We start from the raw sequence: 23405 nt of genomic DNA on the forward strand, positions 1-23405 counted from the left end.
TATGTAATTTAAGTTTCTGAGCAATATAAAGGAGTCAGAAGAATGATTGCCTTACAAACAAGGAGCTGAAAATGTGTTGCTGGAAAAGCGCAGCAGGTCAGGCAGCATCCAAGGAACAGGAGAATCGACGTTTCGGGCATCAGCCCTTCTTCAGGAAAGGGCTGAAACGTCGATTCTCCTGCTCCTTGGATGCTGCCTGACCTGCTGCGCTTTTCCAGCAACACATTTTCAGCTCTGATCTCCAGCATCTGCAGTCCTCACTTTCTCCTTACAAACAAGGATCTTAGTATCTGCACCAATGGTATGGTCCTTGAAGCATCTGACAGCTGTATTCACAGATTGGGTGCAATTTTGAATCTCCACATCAATGTCAGTCTTAGATGGCTCCCAGGTATGGGAAGTGTTCCATGTTTGGGAGGATCTCTCTGTTAATCTTAATGGAGGAATGGACTGGAACTTCATTTGGGATGGCTTGGTAAATGATTTGAGTCTCTTTGAGGTTGAGGCTGATGATCAATTCTTCAATATGCTTTAGTGAAGGCATTAACCAAGGCATGAATATTTTTTTCGGGAAGAACAGAGAACAGTGTCATCCACATAATGAAGTTCCTCAACCCAGGTCATCTCATTTTTAAAAATTCATTCACAGGATGAGGGTATTGTTGGCATCAACACTATTGCCCATCTCTAATTGCTCACAGGGCAGTTGAAGGTCAACCACATAGTAGGAGTTACATGTAAGCCAGACCAGGTAAGGATGGCAGATTCCTTCTCTCAAGGACATTAGTGAACCAGATGATTTTTTCTGACAATCAACGATGGTCATCATTAGACATCTAATTCCTGATTTTCTTTTTATTGAATTAAAATTCTACCATCTGTCCAGTTGGGAATTGAATCTAGGTCCCTAGAACATTACTGTTAATCCAGATTCCCAGGTACAGTGATAATACCACTATGCCATCAGCTTCTTCTTAGATTGCAATCACTTGTAGTTGAAACATTTTCTGTCCATCCTGTCTACAATACTGGGAAACTTGTTTTGGACAAGATGAAGAATGGTGTCTCTGAAGATTGAGAAAAGGGTGCGGGCGATGCCATATTCCTGCTTGACTCTGTCTGGATCTCAAAGGATTCCATCATATTACCATCAGTGAGGACTGTTACTGACTGTTGTGGAGGAGATGGAGGATGTTGATGAATTTCACCGGACAGCTAGTCTTTGCTTTGATCTTCAGTAGCACTTCCCAACTGACTCAGTCAAGGTCTTAGACAAGATGATGAAGGCCGTGTGGCGTGTTTGGTGTTGTTCCTGATATTCCTCTTGGAGTTTCCAGTGGTTAAAATCTTGATATTGACTCCGTACACCAAGATCCAGAACATTAATGTGTATAAGGAAAGGTTAGGGTCCCAATATCAACCCCTGGGGAGCTCCAGTACAAACCTTTCTCCAGCCTGAACAATATCTATTGACCATTACTCTCTGTTTTAGTGGTGCTGGAAGAGCACAGCAGTTCAGGCAGCATCCAACGAGCAGCGAAATCGACGTTTCGGGCAAAAGCCCTTCATCAGGAATAAAGGCAGTGAGCCTGAAGCCTGGAGAGATAAGCTAGAGGAGGGTGGGGGTGGGGAGAGAGTAGCATAGAGTACAATGGGTGAGTGGGGGAGGAGATGAAGGTGATAGGTCAAGGAGGAGAGGGTAGAGTGGATAGGTGGAAAAGAAGATAGGCAGGTCGGACAAGTCAAGGAGACAGTGCTGAGCTGGAAGTTTGAAACTAGGATGAGGTGGGGGAAGGGGAAATGAGGAAGCTGTTGAAGTCCACATTGATGCCCTGGGGTTGAAGTGTTCCGAGGCGGAAGATGAGGCGTTCTTCCTCCAGGCGTCTGGTGGTGAGGGAGCGGCGGTGAAGGAGGCCCAGGGCCTCCAAGTCCTCGGCAGAGTGGGAGGGGAAGTTGAAATGTTGGGCCACGGGGCGGTTTGGTTGATTGATGCGGGTGTCTCGGAGATGTTCCCTAAAGCGCTCTGCTAGGAGGCGCCCAGTCTCCCCAATGTAGAGGAGACCGCACCGGGAGCAACGGATACAATAAATGATATTAGTGATGTGCAAGTAAAACTTTGATGGATGTGGAAGGCTCCTTTAGGGCCTTGGATAGAGGTGAGGGAGGAGGTGTGGGCACAGGTTTTACAGTTCCTGCGGTGGCAGGGGAAAGTGCCAGAATGGGAGGGTGGGTCGTAGGGGGGTGTGGACCTGACCAGGTAGTCACAGAGGGAACGGTCTTTGCGGAAGGCGGAAAGGGCTGGGGAGGGAAATCTATCCCTGGTGGTGGGGTCTTTTTGGAGGTGGCGGAAATGTCGGCGGATGATTTGGTTTATGCGAAGGTTTGTAGGGTGGAAGGTGAGCACCAGGGGCGTTCTGTCCTTGTTACGGTTGGAGGGGTGGGGTCTGAGGGCGGAGGTGCGGGATGTGGATGAGATGCGTTGGAGGGCATCTTTAACCACGTGGGAAGGGAAATTGCGGTCTCTAAAGAAGGAGGCCATCTGGTGTGTTCTATGGTGGAACTGGTCCTCCTGTTTCCATTACTCTCTGTTTCCTTTCACTCAACCAATTTTGTATCCTGGAGAAAGTGAGGACTGCAGATGCTGGAGATCAAAGTCAAGAGTGTGAACATAGAACATAGAACAGTACAGCACAGAACAGGCCCTTCAGCCCATGATGTTGTGCCAATCATTGATCCTCATGTAAGGTAAACCTAATGTACGAACCCTCAAATTTCTGTGACCATATGCATGTCCAGCAGTCTCTTAAATATCTCCAATGACCTCGCTTCCACAACTGCTGCTGGCAATGCATTCCATGCTCTCACAACTCTCTGCGTAAAGAACCCGCCTCTGACATCCCCCCTGCCAAACAGCTTAAAACTATGACCCCTTGTGTTAACAATTTCTGCCCTGGGAAAAAGTCTCTGGCTGTCAACTCTATCTATGCCTCTCATTATCTTGTACACCTCAATTAGGTCCCCTCTCTTCCTGCCTTTTTCCAATGAAAAAAGTCCGAGCTCAGTCAACCTCCTTTCATAAGATAAGCCCTCCATTCCAGGCAGCATCCTGGTAAACCTCCTCTGAACCTTCTCCAAAGCATCCAATCTTTCCTATAATAGGGCAACCAGAACTGGACACAGTATTCCAAGTGCGGTCTAACCAAAGTTTTATAGAGCTGCAGCAAGATCTCACGACTCTTAAACTCAATCCCCCTGTTAATGAAAGTCAAAACACCATATGCTTCCTTAACAACCCTGTCCACTTGGGTGGCAATTTTAAGGGATCTATGTACCTGCACACCAAGATCCCACTGTTCCTGCACACTGCCAAGAATCCTGTCTTTAATCATGTATTCAACTTTCAAGTTTGACCTTCCAAAATGCATCACTTCACATTTATCCAGGTTGATCTCCATCTGCCACCTCTCAGCCCATCTCTGCATCCTGTCCATGTCACACTGCAGCCTACAACAGTTCTTTATACTGTCAAACCTTTGTGTCATCTGCAAACTTGATAACGCATCCTTCAATCTCCTCATCCAAGTCACTAATAAAAACTACAAAGAGTAGACGCCCAAGAACAGAGCCCTGTGGAACACCACTCACCACTGACTTCCAGGCAGAATACTTTCCTTCCACTACCACTCGCTGTCTTCTGTCGACCAGCCAATTCTGTATCCAGACAACTAAATTTCCCTGTATTCCATTCCTCCTGATCTTCTGATAAGCCTACCATGGGGAACCTTATCAAATGCCTTGCTGAAGTCCATATAGACCATACCCATCACTCAACCCTCATAAACTTGTCTAGTAACATCCTGAAAGAACTCAATAAGACTTGTGAGGCATGACCTGCCCCTCACAAAGCCATGTTGACTGCATTTAATCAAGCCATGCTCTTCCAGATGGTTATAAATCCTGTCCCTCAGAATCCTTTCTAACACCTTGCAGATGACAGACATGAGACTGGCTGGTCTGTAATTGCCGGGGATTTCCCTATTTCTTTGCTTGAAGAGAGGAATTACATTTGCCTCCCTCCAATCCTCAGGTACGACCCCGGTGGAGAGCGAGGATGCAAAGACCTTCGCAAGCGTTGAAGCAATCACATTTCTTGCTTCCCAAAGCAGCCGAGGACAAATCTGGTCTGGCCCTGGTGACTTGTCAATCTTAGTGTTTGTCAAAATTTTCAGCACATCAGTTTCCTCAATCTCTATCCATTCGAGCATGCTTACCTGCTCCTCAATGGTTTCATTCACTACAAAGTCCTTTTCTTTAGTAAAGACAGAAGCAAAAAACTCATTTTGGGCTTCCCCTACCTCCTCAGACTCTATACACAAGTTCCCTATGCTATCCCTGATCGGCCCTACTCTTTCTTCGGTCATTCTCTTGTTCCTCACATATGTGTAAAATGCCTTTGGATTCTCCTTAATCCTTCCTGCCAAGCCTTTTTGTGCCCCCTCCTGGCTCTCCTCAGACCATTTTTGAGCTCCTTCCTCGCCTGCCTGTAATCAGTGTGGTGCTGGAAAAGAACAGCAGGCCAGGCAGCAACTGAGGAGCAGGATAATCGATGTTTCAGGCATAAGCCCTTCATCTTTCCACACTTTCGACAATTTTCTATCCACGTAGCTACAGTCTCTTTTGTACTATGACCTACAACTTCCCTCACAAGTCTGTCGTGTAGTACTGTACCAAATGCCTTCTGGAAATCCATGTATGTCACATCAAAAAATAACCATCATCAACTCTTTCTGTTACCTCTTCAAAAAATTCCAGATAGTTAAAAACAAATTTTCTTATAGAAATACATGTTCCTAATCAACAACGTTTTTACATGTAAATAATAATTCTATCCCAAATAATTGTTTTGAGAATCTTCTCTATCTTCCCTAAATATAAGCAGCGCTCTGTGGTTGATACCACACTCTGCTGAGTTACCGCTACATTGTGTACCCAGGTGATATCGCTCAACTGTGCTGCTTCGTTGGTGGCCAACTCCATCAAGATAACAATTTTGAAAGCTGTCTTTAAATCCAGGTCTCTCCTTATTAATAGCTTCTGTTGGATGGCTTAATGACAGAGGGCACAAACCAAATGATCCTACAGGGCATCTTGGAGAAACCTTCCAAATTTGCAATGTTCTGCTCATGTGTTTAAAGTGGCCACAAGTTTAACATAAAAACTAGGAGCAGGAGTAGGCCATTCGGCCCTTCAAGCCTGCTCTGCCATTCAATAAGATCATGGCCAATCTTTTTGTGGACTCAGCTCCACTTACCACATTTTCACCATATCTCTTAATAACTTTATTTTTTTAAAAAACTATCCACCTTAGCTTTAAAAGTGATTACAGAGGTAGCGCCAACTACTTCCTTGGGCAAGGAATTCCATCGATTAATAACCCTCTGGGTGAAGAAGTTCCTTCTCAGTTCAGGCCTAAACCTGCTTCCTCTAATCTTGAGGCCATGCCCTCTTGTCCTAGTCTCACCCACCAGTGGAAACATCCTATCTATTTCTAGTTTATTGATTTCCTTCATAATTTTATATATTTCAACAAGATCACCCTTCATTCCTCTGAATTCCAATGAGTATAATCCCAGTCTACTCAGCCTCTGCTCATAAGCCATCACCTTCAACTCCTGAATCAACCTAGTGAACCTCCTCTACACCCCCTCCAGTGCTAGTACATCCTTTCTCAAGTAAGGAAACCAAAACTGCATATAGGCATGGCCTCACCAACACCTTGTACAGCTGTAACATAACCTCTCTGCTTTTAAACTCAATCCCTTTAGCAATGAAGGACAAAATTCCATTTGCCTTCCTAATTACTTGTACCTGCAGACCAACCTTCTGCGAATCATGCACAAGGACACCCAGGTCCCTCTGCAAATCAACACGTTGCAACTTTTTACCATTCAAGTAATAATCTATTTTGCTGTTACTCCTACTTCACATTTATTAACATTGTACTCCATCTGCCAGACCTTTGCCCACTCACTTAAACTATCTATGTTCCTCTGCAAAGTTTCACAGTCCTCTGCACAATTTGCTCTGCCACTCATTTTAGTGTCATCAGCAAATTTTGACACTGTACATGTGAGCCCCAACTCCAAATCATCTATATAAATTGTAAATAATCATGGTCCCAACACTGATTTATAGCCTGAGTCCCCTGAGTGAACACTGTTCACACCAGCCACTCCCTCACTGACTGTGCTAGCATACTGTGCTTCCCTGGCATTGCCGCAGCTAAAGTCCCCTCACTCTCTGCTCTCTGCGAAAACCTTCAGTAAGCACCTGGGTGAGTAATCCCCTCTTTAGCCACTGGATATGGCTTGAACCATAAATAGAGCACAGGGTAGGCAGACGGTAAATTTGAACAGGAATTACTTCATTATGGTTCCTCTCAGCTCTGCGTATGGTTTTAAACTGTTTCCCCTAGCTCTCACCTCCAGGTCACCTGACTCACTCTCTGACATCCCACTATATACATAACATACATGCCTTTCTGCTGGTTGTCAGCCTTTTCTTAAAATTCCTCTTTGCTTCTTTTATTTGCTTTATCACGTCCCCCCTCACACTGAACCTCTATATTCAATAGACAATAGACATTAGGTGCAGGAGTAGGCCATTCGGCCCTTCAAGCTAGCACAACCATTCATTATGATCATGGCTGATCATCCACAATCAGTATCCTATTCCTGCCTTATCCCTATAACCCTTGATTCCACTGTCTTCAAGAGCTCTATCCAACTCTTTCTTGAAAGTATCCGGAGATTTAGCCTCCACTGCCGTCTGGGGGAAAGCATTCCATACACCCACCACACTCTGGGTGAAGAAGTTTCTCCTCAACTCTGTTCTGAATGGCCTACCCCTTATTTTTAAACTGTGCGTTCTGGTTCGGGACTCACCCATCAGCAGAAACATGCTTCCTGCCTTCAAAGTGTCCAATCCTTTAATAATCTTATACGTCTCATATGAGGGAATATATCCCAATGATATCCAAACAATAATCACTGTCTCCTGAATGTACCCAACATGACACTCAATTCTGTCTTACCTGGAGGAAGTGCCGAGTGCAGTAACTAGAGCCTGTACCAATCCACCCATGAAAGCAAAGGGATTCTTGTGTGTGATGAAGAAATAGAGGAGAGGCAGAACGACGAGAGCATGGAAGAGCAGTCCCACGATGACGGTTATTGTATACATTCCCAGCTGTCCTCCCACCACAGTCATATCCTCCATCTCCACAATTTTACCCGCAATAAGAAACAGTATACCAATTGGAGCATACCTGGAAACAGAGAAAGTAATTGAGAGAGGGTATTTAAACACTGAGAATGACAGAGGGCAAAAGAAATATGATTCAATGAGAGAGTAGTGACATTAGTAATCATTAAATAAACAGAACATTATATGAAGTAGCTATAAAAAGAGACAAACAGCAAATAACTAGGGCTGATTTCAAAGTAAGAGAAGGGATCCAGCACAGGTGGGCTGAAAATAAGGATTGTTCAGGAAAGCTAACTGAGCAAAGGCAATAGAGAATAGATGCTGGAGTAGGCCATTCTGCCTTCGAGCCAGAACTACCATTCATTATGACCATGGCTGATCATGGCCTAGATGGTTCAGGTACATGCCAGATAAAGATCAATTAGGTGGAAAGATGAGGACATCCAAAGCCCCTTGGATGTCAAAGGAAGTAGAGATTATAACGACAAAGAAAAATACAGTTTATAAAAAATGTATAGAATACAATTTAAATCATAAAGTACAAAGCGCAAGAGGAAATGAAAAAGAATATAAGAAAATAACCAGGGAATAGGAGAAAAAAAGTACTAGCTAATATGAAACATAATCCTGAAATCCTTTTTCATGTCAAGTGGCCAATATAGTAGGTACTTATGCAAAAACAGAAATTGCTGGAAAAGCTCTGAAGATCTGACAACATCTGTGGAGAGAAATCAGAGTTAACATTTTGGGTCCAGAGACCCTTCTGATAGTAGACAGGAAAATATTGCTTTTTATGCAGAAGATAGGGTGGGGTGGGCGGCACAGTGGCACAATGGTTAGCACTGCTGCCTCATAGCGCCAGAGACCCGAGTTCAATTCCCGCCTCAGGCGACTGACTGTGTGGAGTTTGCACATTCTCCCCGTGTCTGCGTGGGTTTCCTCCAGGTGCTCTGGTTTCCTCCCACAATCTAAAGATGTGCAGGTTAGGTGAATTGGCCATGCTAAATTGCCCATAGTGTTAGGCGAAGGGGTAAATGTAGGGGAATGGGTTTGGGTGGGTTGCGCTTCAGTGGGTTGGTGTGGACTTGTTGGGCCGAAGGGCCTGTTTCCACACTCTAATCTAATGAGTAAATGATAGGTGGGCATAGAGCCCAAAGAGAGACAAGAACAGTTGGACAGACGAAGGAATAGGTAATGATCTGGCTAGGAGGGTGAATAGCTGTTAATGGGGACTGTTAGTGGCTAACAATGCAGTTGCATATAATAGCAGACTATGTGATAACAAGGCCTGGTGTGTGGGGGTTGGGGTAAGGACATGGGAGAGCTCAAGCACTAAATTGTTGAACTCAATATTGAGTCCAGAAGGCTGTAGTTACCAAACGGAAAGTAAGTGCTTATGTCTGTTTCCATAGCTAGCTTCTGCAGCAGAGGGACTTCACTCCACATTTAGTGCCTGTCTTAGTCCCACACTGCCATCAAAAAATCAAGATTTACAAGCTGATAATCAGTCTGATTCACCATGGTATGAACATTAAGTCTTGGAGTGAGTCTTGAAACTAAAGCACCTGGCATGATGGAATTTGAATCCTGGTTCTCAGAATAATACCTGGATCTCTGGGTTACTGGCCCAGCAATAATACCACTATGCCATCCCATAAATAAGGAAGTCTCTTTTGCAAATGGTAATTCATTCTAAATCATTTGCTAATTTTAAAGCTGGGATTAGTACAATGTTGTTACCCAAAGATGTTAAGTGGACAAGGGGGTGAATGGAGTGCCTTGCAGATATTCCATGATCTCATTGAATGAAAGAACAGGCTTAAGGGTCTGAATGGTCTCTTCCTATTCCTATATTATTATGGGAGGCTAGTGTGGAGTAACAAAAGCTGTCAACTCAATCCTTATAGAAGAGTCATGCCAAAGGATTGCAAAATTAGAAGCCTATCCAATATGGAAAAGGGATAAAACTCCTCCACCATAAAGCAATATTGAACTTCTTAAGAACAAAGGGCAGAATCATACTGGGGTCTGAGTTTAATGGGCTATGTTGAGATTTGTAGCAGAATAGGACAAGATATCCAGTGAGGCCCATTTCAATGTCGAGAGAATCTTGCTGTTTTTCACAAGGTGCCAAGGAGAGTTCCTCCCTTGCCAGCAGTGACTTGCTAATTAGGGGGCATTTTGCATGGTAACCACCTTGTAAATGACACAATTCATCTCATTATTATTCAGCTTCCCAACTTACCAAACATGCCAAACAGGATAGGCATTGAGAAAATCTCAACATGGAAATTAGAGAGGTACCAGACAGCTGGCCATTTGATTAGATTAGATTAGATTGGATTAGATTACTTACAGTGTGGAAACAGGCCCTTCAGCCCAACAAGTCCACACCGACCTGCCGAAGCGCACCCACCCACACCCATTCCCCTACATTTACCCTGCACCTAACACTACGGGCAATTTAGCATGGCCAATTCACCTAGCCTGTACATTTTTGGACTGTGGGAGGAAACCGGAGCACCCGGAGGAAACCCACGCAGACACGGGGAGAATGTGCAAACTCCATGCAGTCAGTCACCTGAGGCGGGAACTCTGATTTGCTCTGATGAACTTCTATGTTCCACAGGTCGAAGTAACGTATCAAGGCATGATCCAAGGGCACCTGACACACCCACACCTTTCACTCATGGACATTGACATCTGGCATTTGCAAATCCCTCACAACTATCATGGCACCTCTCCAATGCACTTTCACCTCACTTCTGAAGCACAGACTTATATTGCAGGGTACAGTGACAGCTAGCATTGAAATGTTACATCAGGTACACTTAGCAAACAGGGCAGGCACCTGGCTCACAGATTGGATCATTCACACCTCAGGGCTGCTCACTTGCTCTCTTAGCATTTGTTCACTTAGTGCCCACCTGTTGCTCGCACCACCCTTGCCTTGTCTTGCCATGTCATTTAACATAAAACATTAACAGTGTTGAGAGTGTGTTGCTGGGAAAGCACAGCAGGTCAGGCAGCATCCGAGGAGCAGGAAAATCGATGTTTCAGGCCGGAGCCCTTCAGCAGAAATGAGGCCTCATTCCTGTGTTTTTCCAGCAACACACTCTCAACTCTGAATTCCAGCATCTGCAGACCTCACTGTCTCCACAAAACATTAACAGGCATCTTGCCTTGCTGGTCAGTAGTCCTTTTGCTGTATAACAGTGTGCTACCTCAATCTTATACCTGCACAATATGCCAGCAACTTACACAGCAAATACACTGTATGTGAAGCAAGCAGCAGCCAATTCTCAAAGTCTTAGGGGCATTGTCCTTGCCAAATTCCATGGAGACACCTGTCAGTCGGGGGGCAAACTCTCATTCTAGTGCAGGGTTTTAGCCACGGTCAGGCTTCTGGTCAGATGTCCTTGGTCAGGGGGTCTGTACCTCTGCAGTTCGGGGAATGGGTGCTGTGCTGTGCACAAGTAGTAGGGTTAATGCAATTGGGGAGATGTACAGCAATAAGGGGCACGGGGACATTTCATTCTGGGCTGTCCAGTTAAGTCACTCATGCAGGTGTGCCATAGCTAGTCCATCCACAGAAACTAAGGAGGATGAGTGGGGCAACTAGGAGGCTGCTGCAACAGGCAGGAGACTTGGTAACCTGTTCTTCAGGACTTGGGGGCTGCAACTGGGTGAAGGAAGGAAAACGTGACTGATTTTGACCCAGAGATATTTCCAAATCAGCATTGTGAGTGGCTTGGAGGGTAAATTGCATGTCCCCATATAATCTGCTGCCCTTGTGCTTCGAGATATTAAATTGTCATGGCTTTGGAAGGTGCTGTCTAAGGACCTTTGGTGCATTTCTTACAGCACATCTTGTACATAATATACATTGCTTCTGCTGAGTGTCGGTGGGGGGCAGAGTGCATTTTTGTGGATGAGAGTGCCAATCAAATGGGCTGCTTCGTCCTGGATGGTGATGTGTCAAGCGTTTTGAGTGTTATATCCATCTAGGCAAGTGAGGAATACTCCATCGCACTCCTTGTAGATGTTGGTCATGCTTTGGGGAGTCAGGAGGTGAGCTATTCGCTGGGGTATTCCCAGCCTCTGACCTGCTCCTGTAGACACTGATTATATGACAAGTCCAGTTAGTTTCTGCCAATGATAACCCCAAGGATGTTGATGTTGGGGGTTTTAGTGATGGCAACACCATTGAATGTCAAGGGACAGTGATAAGATTGCTTCTTATGGGAGATTGTCATTACCTGGTATTTGTGTGGTGTGAATGTTACTTGCTACTTACAGTCATAGAATCATACAGCACAGAAACAGACCTTTCAGTCCAAAATGTGCTTGCTGACCAAACATTCCAATCTGACTTAGTCCCATTTTCCAGCATTTGGCCCATATCCCTCTAAACCCTTCCTATTCATATCCCATCCAGATGCCTTTTAACTGGACAGCAGCGCCTATTTCCATGCTGTAAACCTTAATGTTGTAATTGTACCAGCCTCCACCACTGCTTCTGGCAGCTTGTTCTATACATGCACCACCCTGTGTGTGAAAAAGTTGCTCCTCAGGTTCCTTTTAAATCTTTCCCCGCACATCTTGCATAAGACTCTGGTGCGGCCGCATCTGGAGTATTGTGTGCAGGTTTGGTCGCCATACTATAGGAAGGATGTGGAGGCACTGGAATGGGTGCAGAGGAGGTTTACCAGGATGTTGGCCTGGTATGCTATGAAGATTGTATGAGGAAAGGCTGAGGTACTTGGGGCTGTTTTCATTGGAGAAAAGAAGGTTTGGGGTGACTTGATAGAGGTGTACAAGATGATTAAGGGTTTAGATAGGGTTGACCATGAGAACCTTAGTTTCTGTGGATGGACTAGCTATGGCACACCTGCATGAGTGACTTAACTGGACAGCCCAGAATGAAATGTCCCCGTGCCCCTTATTGCTGTACATCTCCCCAATTGCATTAACCCTACTACTTGTGCACAGCACAGCACCCATTCCCCGAACTGCAGAGGTACAGACCCCCTGACCAAGGACATCTGACCAGAAGCCTGACCGTGGCTTTTTCCCTCCTCCTCTAACCTTAATTAAGAGTCCACAGAGTTGCCATAGGAAGACGGTCTAAGGAAGTTTAGATCGAAGAGTGAGGCTTCAGCTCAGGAATCTTGATAAAGAGGTTGAGTAAAGAGATTACACCACAGTTGAAGAGGGTGAAGACATGACTGCTCAGCTGGTTCAGTGCGCTACGTGTTTGATGTGGCAAGTCAATGACTTTGGTGTGTCTGGCTCGTATATGTGTGGAAAGTGTGCGCACATTCAGCAATTGACCGAGCATATTGCAGCACTGACGAAAGAACTCGAAGACCTTAGGCTCATCCGAGAGAACGAGATCTTTCTGGACAAGACCTTCAGTGATGTTATTACACCAATCATGCCAGAAGAGAGCAGAAGAGTGCAGACGATGAGGAAGGCAGAGAGGAGACAGGTGCAAGAGACGCCGGGAGAAGTACCTGTCAGGAACAAGTTGAAGCTTTTGGAAACAGTAGAGTCTGATGACACTACCAGTTCGCAAGGCGGCCATGTTTGTCAATCAAAAGTTGCCGCAGAAGCAGAGCGGAAGAGTCGGACATCACATAGAGCCGTGGTAATAGGGGACTCCATCGTGAGAGGAACTGACCGGGGTTTTTGTGGCAGCAGACGGGATTTAAGGATGGTGTGTTGCTTTCCTGGTGCTAGAGTGAAAGACATCGCGGACAGAGTGCAGGACATCCTCAAGGACGAGGGTGAAGAGCCCGAGGTGGTGGTACACGTCGGCACAAATGATGTCGGGAAGAAGAGGAGGAACATACTACAGCGAGACTTCGCAGAACTAGGAAGAAGGCTAAAAAGCAGGACGTCCAAGGTGGTTATCTCCAGTTTGCTTCCAGTTCCTCGGGCTAGTGTGGCCAGAAACCGGGAGATAATGGACTTGAACGTGTGGTTGGGGAACTGGTGCAGGAAGCAAGGTTTCAAGTTCTTGGATCACTGGGGTATATTTTATGGTAACCATAAATTCTACAAGAGAGATGGCTTGCACCTTAATAGAACAGGGATCGGCATTCTGGCAGGCAGGTTTTCTGCTGCAACACCGCTACATTTAAACTAAGTAGCGGGGGGGAGGGGACAAGCTGGATGTTTAAAAAGGAAATTGAAGGGGTAGTTAGAACAAGAGAAGTCAAGAAAGACAACTGTATCAAGGAGGCAGAAAACTGGAAAAGGCATCATGCTGTAAAGTTGAGTGAAATAAGGGTTGAGGGGAAGGGTGAGAGCAGTAACAAATTAAAAATTCTATATATGAATGCACGAAGCATTAGACACAAGGTGGATGAGCTTGAGGCTCTTTTGGAAATTGGCAGATACGATATTGTGGGGATAACTGAGACGTGGCTTCATGGGGACAGGGCCTGGGAAATGAATATTCAAGGCTACATGTGTTATCGTAAGGATAGACTGACGGGCAGAGGGGGTGGGGTGGCCTTGTTGGTAAGGGAGGATATTCAGTCCCTTGCACGGGCGGACCTAGAGTCAGGGGATGTAGAGTCAGTGTGGATAGAGCTTCGAAACACTAAGGGTAAAAAGACCCTCATGGGAGTCATCTACAGGCCCCCAAACAGTAGTCTGGATGTTGGAGGTAAGTTGAATCAGGAGCTGAAATTGGCTTGTCGCAAAGATGTTACTACAGTTGTTATGGGGGATTTTAACATGCAGGTAGACTGGGAGAATCAGGATGGTATCGGGCCTCAAGAAAGAGACTTTGTGGAGTGCCTCAGAGATGGATTTTTAGTGCAGCTGGTGCTGGAGCCGACCAGGGATAAGGCGATTCTGGATCTGGTATTGTGTAACGAACCAGAATTGGTCAGTGACCTCGAAGTGAAGGAGCCATTGGGAAGTAGTGACCATAATACAATAAGCTTCAATCTGCAATTTGAGAGGGAGTGGGTACAATCTGAAGTGACAATATTTCAGTTGAATAAAGGGAAATATGGAGCTATGAGGGAGCAACTGGCCAAAGTTCAATGGTTTAATACCTTAACAGGGAAGACCGTGGAGGAACAATGGCAGATATTTCTGTGTATAATGCAGAAGATGCAGGATCAGTTCATTCCTAAAAGGAAGAAAGATCCCAGGAGGAGACATGGGCGGCCGTGGCTGACAAGGGAAGTAAAGAAACATATAAGGTTAAAAGAGAAAAAGTATAACTTAGCGAAGATAAGCGGGAAAACGGAGGACTGGGAAGCTTTTAAAGAACAACAGAGGATTAGTAAGAAGGAAATACGCAGAGAAAAAATGAGGTACGAAGGTAAACTGGCCAAGAATATAAAGGAGGATAGTAAAAGCTTTTTTAGGTATGTCCAAGGCAAAAAAATGGTTAGGACAAAAATTGGGCCCTTGAAGACAGAAGCAGGGGAATATATTACTGGGAACGAAGAAATGGCAGAGGAATTAAATGGGTACTTCAGATCTGTGTTCACTGGGGAAGACACAAGCAATCTCCCTGAGGTAACAGTGGCTGAAGGACCTGAACTTAAGGGAATTTCTATTTGCCAGGATTTGGTGTTGGAGAGACTGTTAGGTCTGAAGGTTGATAAGTCTCCGGGACCTGATGGCCTGCATCCCAGGGTACTGAAGGAGGTGACTCGGGAAATCGTGGATGCGCTGGTGATTATTTTCCAGAGTTCAATAGAATCGGGGTTGGTTCCTGAGGATTGGAGGGCGGCTAATGTTGTGCCACTTTTTAAGAAGGGTGGGCGGGAGAAAGCAGGAAATTATAGACCAGTTAGTCTGACCTCAGTGGTGGGAAAGATGCTGGAGTCTATTATAAAGGATGAAATTACGGCACATCTGGATAATAGTAACAGGATAGGACAGAGTCAGCATGGATTTATGAAGGGGAAATCATGCTTGACTAATCTTCTTGAATTTTTTGAGGATGTAACTCGGAAGATGGACGAGGGAGATCCAGTGGATGTAGTGTACCTGGACTTTCAGAAAGCTTTTGATAAAGTCCCACACAAGAGGTTAGTGAGTAAAATTAGGGCGCACGGGATTGGGGGCAAAGTACTAGATTGGATAGAGAATTGGTTGGCTAACAGGAAACAAAGGGTAGTGATTAACGGCTCCATTTCGAAATGGCAGGCAGTGACCAGTGGGGTACCGCAGGGATCCGTGCTGGGACCGCAGCTTTTTACAATATATGTAAATGATATAGAATAACATTAGCAAATTTGCTGATGACACAAAGCTAGGTGGTAGGGTGAAATGTGATGAGGATGTTAGGGGATTACAGGGTGACCTGGACAAGTTAGGTGAGTGGGCAGATGCATGGCAGATGCAGTTTAATGTGGATAAATGTCTGGTTATCCACTTTGGTGGCAAGAACAGGAAGGCAGATTACTACCTCAATGGTATCAAATTAGGTAAAGGGGCTGTTCAGAGAGATCTGGGTGTTCTTGTCCACCAGTCAATGAAGGCAAGCATGCAGGTACAGCAGGTCGTGAAGAAGGCTAATAGCATGCTGGCCTTCATAACAAGAGGGATTGAGTATAGAAGCAAAGAGGTGCTTCTGCAGCTGTACAGGGCCCTGGTGAGACCACACCTGGAGTACTGTGTACAGTTCTGGTCTCCAAATTTGAGGAAAGACATTCTGGCTATTGAGGGAGTGCAGCGTAGGTTCACGAGGTCAATTCCTGGAATGGCAGGATTGCCTTACACGGAAAGACTGAAGCGACTGGGCTTGTATACCCTTGAGTTTAGAAGACTGAGAGGGGATCTGATTGAAACGTATAGGCTTATGAAAGGACTGGACACTCTGGCAGGAGGGAACATATTTCCGTTGATGGGGGAGTGCCGAACCAGAGGACACAACTTAAAAATACGGGGTAGACCATTTAGGACAGAGATGAGGAGAAACTACTTCACACAGAGAGTGGTGGCTGTGTGGAATGCTCTGCCCCAGAGGGCAGTGGAGGCCCAGTCTCTGGATTCTTTTAAGAAAGAATTGGATAGAGCTCTTAAAGATAGTGGAGTCAAGGGGTATGGAGATAAGGCTGGAACAGGATACTAATTAGGAATGATCAGCCATGATCATATTGAATGGCGGTGCAGGCTCGAAGGGCAGAATGGCCTACTCCTGCATCTATTGTCTATTGTCTATTGTCTATTGTCTATTACGGGGGGGCATAGCTTTAAATTAAGGGGTGGTAGGTATAGGGTAGATGTTAGGGGTAGATTCTTTACTCAGCGAGTCGTGAGTTCACAGAATGCCCTGCCAGGAGCAGTGGTGGACTCTCCCTTTTTATGGGCATTTAAATGGGCATTGGATAGGCATATGGAGGATAGTGGGCTAGTGTAGGTTAGGTGGGCTTGGATCGGTGCAACATCGATGTGCAGGTCAGGTGAATTGGCTATCCTAAATTGCCCGTAGTGTAGGTAAGGGGTAGATGTAGGGGTATGGGTGGGTTGTGCTTCAGCGGGGCGGTGTGGACTTGTTGGGCCGAAGGGCCTGTTTCCACACTGTAAGTAATCTAATCTAATCTAATCTAATCTAATCGAGGGCCAAAGGGCCTGTACTGCGCTGTATTCTTCTATGTTCTATGTTCTATCTCAAACCTCCACCCTAGGGAAAAGACCTTGGCTATTCATCCTATCCATGCCCTTCCTGATTTTGTAAACCTCGAGAAGGTCACCCCTCAGCCCATATTGTGCCGATCTTGTTTCATTTGAACATAAACTGTTTCAGTATTTGAGCATTTGTGAATGGTGCTGAACATTGTGCAATCATCAGCGAACTTGCCACATCTGACCTTAAGATGGAAGAATGGTAATTGATTAAGCAGCTGAAGATGGTTAGGCAAAGGAGACTACCCTGAAGAACCCTTGAAGAGATGTCCTGGAGCTGAACAACCACAACCAATTTTCTATGGGCCACGTGTGACTTCAACCAGCAGAGTGTTTGTCTTTTGATACCCATTGATTCCAGTATTGCTAGGGCTCCTTGGTGCCACACTCAAGGTCGAATGAGGCCTTGATGTCAAAAGCTATCATTCTCACCTCATCTCTCAACTTCAGCTTTTTGTCCATGTTTGAACCAAAGCTGTAATGACATCAGGAGCTGAGTGGTCCCGGTGGAACCTAAGTTGGGAAGGTTACTGCTGAGGAGGTGCTGCGTGATAATACTGTTGATGGCATCTTCCATTACTTTATTGATGATTGAGAGTAGATTGATAGGACAGAATTTCTTTTTAGGTGGGTTGGATTTGTCCTATTTTTTTCTGTACATGACATCCCTGGGTGATTTTCCACATTGTCGGGTAGATGTATTATAACTACTGAAATAGCTTAGCTTAGGGGAGTGACAAGTTCTGGAACACAAGTCTTCAATGCTAGTTCCGGAATGTTGTCAGCGCTCATAGACTTTGCAATTGTTTCTTGATATCACACAGAGTGAATCAAATTGACTGAAAACTGATATCTGTGATGCTGGGGACCATTGAGGGAGACTGAGCTAGATAGTCCACTCAGCATTTCTGGTTTAGGATTGCTGCAAATGCTTCAGCCTATCTTTTGCACTGATGAGTTGGATTCTTCCATTAATGAAATTGGGGATATTTGTGGAACCTCTTCCACCAGTGAGCTTTTCAATTTTTTACCCCCATTCACAACTGAATGTGGCAGGACTGCAGAGCTTAGATCTGATCCATTGGTTGTGGGACCCTTAACTCTGTCAATTAATTGATACTGTTTGGCATGCAAATAGTCCTGTTTGGAGGCTTCCCAAAATTTGAGGAAAGGTGTGAAGTATTCATTATTTCATTCAAGAAAGTAACAAATCAAACATAGTGGCAGAAGGTAAACTGGACACTGCTCGGAGGAAGCAGATTCAAAGTTAAACTAGTTAATACAATCAGCCCACGCTGAAACTGAGGCTGAGAGGGTCCTGGAGTGTCAGTACAATTAGAAATAGGGTTTTATTGAGGAAGTAGAGACCTCCCCACATCCATGCAGGTGAAGAGTGGACGACCTTTCATCAGATAGTGATATGACAAAACATGAAATTGCTATGGCAGGACTTGCAGGAAAGCTCAAGCATTGATTAAACAACATCAGCCAATTGCAGAAAATCACACTGAAACCAGTATACTTCAAACAGAAAATGAAGTTTTAGTATTGTTCCTCTGAAAGCAAGATCCAGAGGTCTGGTTCATCTGTAAATTCTTTCCTTTCTCCTTGACCTACCCTTTCCCTCGCTATCTCTGTTCCTAGTATACATATAAAAAGCATTAGGTTTCTCCTTAAACCTTCTTGCCAAGGACATTTCATGGTCCCTTCTAACCCTCCTAATTTCTTGTATAAATTCTTTTTTACTTCCTTTGTACTCCCTAAGAGCCTTTTTTGATTTCAGTTTCCTGTACTTGACATATGCTTCCTTTTTCTTTTTGACTAATCATCCAAGATCTCTTGTCATCTAGGATTCCTGAATCTTGCCATACCTATCTTTCAGCCTCATAAGAACATTCCAGTCCTTAACTCAGGACAAATGACTTTTGAAAGACTCCTACATCTCAAATGAGAATTTAACCTCAAACAGCTGCCCCCAATCTAATTTCCCTAGATGCTGCCCAATACAGATGTAGTTCGCCTTCTGCCAATTTAGCACTTCAACCAGAAGAACTTTTTCCAACTCTGAGCAGAGTTCCAGGGTTTAGAAGTTTCAGGCATGATAGACGGGAATGTAAAAGAGGTCGAGGAATTGCATTGTTGATTGAGTGTCACAGCTTTACTAAAAGAGAACATCTTGGAGAGCTAATCCAGCGAGGCCATATGGGTAGAACTCAAAACAGATAAAGTGTGAAACTGGAAAAAGCACAGCAAGTCAATCAGCATCAGAGGAGCAGGGGAGTCGATGTTTCAGGTTGAACCCTTTCACAAGTCCCAGTGAAAGGGTCTGAGCTAAAATATCAACTCCCCTGCTCCTCTGATGCTGATTGACCTGCTGTGCTTTTTTCAGCACCACACTTTATCGACTCTGACTTTCCAGCATCTGCAGTCCTCAATCTCCAAGTGAGTAGAACTCAGGACTAAGAAAAGTGTAGTTACTATGATGAGATTATACTATAGGCCTCCCAGCAGCCAATGGGGGACAGAGGAACATATATGTAAGCAGACCATGGAAAGATGTAAAATCAAAAGGTTATGGTGATGGGTGATTTTAATTTTCCCAGTATTGACTGAGAATCCCCTCATGCCAGGGGCTTAGGTGGGGTAGAATTTGTTAAGCCTATCCAGGAGGGATTCTTGAAGCAAAATATAGAAAGTCCAAGGGGCTGTATTAGACCTTGTTTTGGAGCAAGAGCCTGGCCAGGTGATCGAAGCTTCAGTGGGGGAGCATTTTAGGAACAGTGATCATAGTTCCATTAGCTTTAAGATAGAGAAGGAAAAGGATAAGACTGGTCCTCAGGAGAAAGTTTTTATTTTAAGGAAGGCTAACTATATGATATTAGGCAGGAATTATAAAAATTGGGCTGGGGACAGCTGTTTGAGGTAAATCCATATCTGACATGTGGGAGTCTTTTAAAAGACAGTTGACCAGAGTTCAGGACCAACATGTTTCTTTGATGATGAAACATAACTTGGCAAGATTAGGAATGTTGGATAATGAGGGATGTTTTAAGTTTAATTGAAAAGAAAAATAAAGCATATATAAGGTCTAGGACACAGATTTTGCACAAGACCCTTGAGAAAACAGAAAATAGCTACAAAAGAAAATAGGAGGGCTAGAAGGGACCATGAAATGTCTTTTGCAAGTAGGATTAGGGAGAATCCAAGGCATTTTATATGTATATTTGGAGCAAGCGGGTAGCTAGGGAAAGAGTAGGTCCACCTAAAGACATAGGAGGACACTTATACATGGAACCAGAGGAAGTGGGTGAAGTCCTCAATAAGTACTTTGCATCAGTATTTACCAAGGAGAAAGAAATGGATGACAGTAAGCTTAGGGATTTGTAGATCTTCTAAGTTGATATAAAGAAAGAGGAGATGTTGAATGTCTTGAAAAACATTAAGGTATGTATGTGAGTTAGCTCACTAAGCTGGAAGGTTTGTCTTTAGACATTTCATCACCATGACTCAGAAACATCCTCAGTAATTGTCCGGTGAAGCGTTGTTGGTGTGTCCTGCCTCTTTATTTATAGGTCTTGATTTCTTCAGGTGAGTGATGTCATTTCCAGTTCTAATTTTCAAGGGAAGGAAGATAGATGGGTCCAGACTGATGTGTTTATTGATGGAGTTCTAGTTAGAGTGCCATGCCTTTAAGAATTCTCTTGCGTGTCTTTGTTTCACCTGTCCTAGGGTATGTGTGTTGTCCCAGTCAAAGTGGTGTCCTTCTTTGTCTGTATGTATGGAAACTAGTAATAGTGGGTTGAGTTTTTTGGTGGCTAGTTGGTGCTCATGTATCCTGGTGGCAGGTTTCCTGCTAGTCTATCCGATGCAGTGTTTTTACAGTGCTTGCAGGGTATATTGTAAATGATGGGCTGAAAATGTGTTGCTGGAAAAGCACAGCAGGTCAGGCAGCATCCAAGGAGCAGGAGAATCAACATTTCGGGCATGAGCCCTTCTTCAGGAATGAGGAAAGTGTGCCAAGCAGGCTAAAATAAAAGGTAGGGAGGAGGGACTTGGGGGAGGGGCGTTGGAAATGCGATAGGTGGAAGGAGGTTAAGGTGAGGGTGATAAGGTGAGGGTGATAGGCCAGAGTGGGGGTGGGGGCGGAGAGGTCAGAAAGAAGATTGCAGGTTAGAAAGTTGGTGCTGAGTTCAAGGGTTGGGACTGAGACAAGGTGGGGGGAGGGGAAATGAGGAAACTGGAGAAATCTGAGTTCATCCCTTGTGGTTGGAGGGTTCCTAGGCAGAAGATGAGGCGCTCCAACCGTCATGTTGCTATGGTCTGGTGGAGTGGGAGGGAGAGTTGAAGTGTTGAGCCATGCGGTGGTTGGGTTGGTTGGTCCGGGTGTCCCAGAGGTGTTCTCTGAAACGTTCCACAAGTAGGCGGCCTGTCTCCCCAATATAGAGGAGGCCACATCGGGTGCAGCGGATGCAGTAAATGATGTGTGTGGAGGTGCAGGTGAATTTGTGGCAGATATGGAAGGATCCCTTGGGGCCTTAGAGGGAAGTGAGGGGGGAGGTGTGTGCGCAAGTTTTGCATTTCTTGCGGTTGCAGGGGAAGATGGGTTGGTGGGGGGTGTGGACCTGACGAGGGAGTCATGGAGGGAGTGGTCTTTTCGGAACGCTGATAGCGGAGGGGAGGGAAATACATCCCTGGTGGTGGGGTCCGTTTGGAGGTGGCGGAAATGACGACGGATGATACGCTGTACATGGAGGTTGGTGGGGTGGTAGGTGAGGACCAGTGGGGTTCTGTCCAGGTGGTGATTGGAGGGGCGGGGCTCAAGGGCGGAGGAGCGGGAAGTGGAGGAGATGCGGTGGAGGGCATCGTCGATCACGTCTGGGGGGAAATTGCGGTCTTTGAAGAAGAAGCCATCTGGGTTGTACGGTATTGGAACTGGTCCTCCTGGGAGCAGATGCGGCGGAGACGAAGGAATTGGGAATATGGGATGGCATTTTTACAGGGGGCAGGGTGGGAGGAGGTGTAGTCTAGATAGCTGTGGGAGTCGGTCGGTTTATAGTAAATGTCCGTGTTGATTCGGTCGCCCGAGATAGAAATGGAGTGGTCTAGGAAGGGGAGGAAGGAGTCTGAGACCGTCCAGGTAAATTTGAGGTCGGGGTGGAAAGTGTTAGTAGAGTGGATGAACTGTTCAACCTCCTTGTGGGAGCACGAGGCAGTGCCGATACAGTCATCGATGTAGTGGAGGAAAAGGTGGGGGGGTGGTGCCAGTGTAGCTGCGGAAGATGGACTGTTCCACATATCCGACGAAGAGGCAGGCATAGCTGGGGCCCATGAGGGTGCCCTTTGGTTTAGAGGAAGTGGGAGGATTGGAAAGAGAAGTTGTTCAGAGTAAGTAAGTGATATTAGTTTTGCTGGTATTATCTAATGGATCCCTTAGGTTCGTTGTTAATTGCTGTTAAAGTGTGTTGATAGGTTTGTGGGCTACCGTGATGCCAATGAGTCTGAGTAGTCTGGAAGTCATTTCTGATATGTCTTTGATGTAAGGTAATGTGGCTTAGTTTTTGGTTGCATTGTGTCTAGTTGTTTGAGTTTGTTTCTGCGGAATCAGCGGATTGTGTTTATTGGGTACCCGGTTTTCTTGAAAACAGATATTTTTCTTCTACAATTTGTAGTTCTTGGGTGCTGCAGTGTGATGTAGCTTGTTGAAATAATGTTTTGATGCAGTTCTGTTTGTAGGTGTCGGGATGATTGCTCCTGAAGTTAAGTATTTGGTCTGTGTTTATTGTTTTTCTGACGATGCTGGTTTGAAGCTCTCCTTTAACTGTATTTTCAACTGTTACATCCAGGAATGGGAGTCTGTTGTCTTTCTCCTCCTTCCTTGTGAATGTTATGGCTGTCAGGATATTGTTGATGGTGTTGAATATTTCCTCCAATTTGTCCCGTTTTGTGATGACAAAGGTGTCATCTACACAGTGGACCCAAAGTTTGGGTTGGCTAGATGGGAGGGCAGCTTGTTCAAGTCTCTGCATTACTGCTTCCACGATGAGCCCTGGTATTAGTGATCCCATAGGTATTCCGTTGACTTGTTTGTAGGTTTTGTTATTGCATGTGAAGTGGGTGGTGAGGCACAGGTCCACTAGCTTGAGGATGTTGTCTTTGCTGATGAAGTTGGCGCTGTCTGGTGTTTGTAGTCCTGGTTTTCCTAGCAGTGATGCCAGTGTTTATTTGGCCAGGTCAATATTAATTGATGTGAAAAGGGCTGTAACATCAAAGGAGACCATTATTTCATCCTCTTCTATCTTGGTGTCTTTGATTGTGTTCAGGAAATCTTGGGTGGAGTGAATGGAGTGGTGTGAATATTCAATTAGGTGTTTTAGTTTTTGGTGGAGTTCCTTGGCGAGTCTGAATGTTGGTGTACCAGGTAGGGATACTATGGGTTTGAGAGGTACCCCAAGTTTGTGTATTTTTGGTAATCCATA

General features: G+C 45.1%; 1 protein-coding gene across 1 annotated transcript in view; it reads right to left on the reverse strand.

Moving 5' to 3' along the window:
* slc1a3a (solute carrier family 1 member 3a) overlaps positions 1-23405 on the reverse strand; it is a 249089-nt gene that overhangs the window by 44931 nt on the left and 180753 nt on the right. Inside the window, exon 7 of the mRNA XM_072592761.1 lies at positions 7094-7327. Coding sequence (XP_072448862.1) covers positions 7094-7327 — 234 coding nt within the window. The remainder of the gene's footprint in view (positions 1-7093; positions 7328-23405) is intronic.

This window comes from Chiloscyllium punctatum, chromosome 2, assembly GCF_047496795.1.
Source record: "Chiloscyllium punctatum isolate Juve2018m chromosome 2, sChiPun1.3, whole genome shotgun sequence".
Taxonomy (NCBI): Eukaryota; Metazoa; Chordata; class Chondrichthyes; order Orectolobiformes; family Hemiscylliidae; genus Chiloscyllium; species Chiloscyllium punctatum.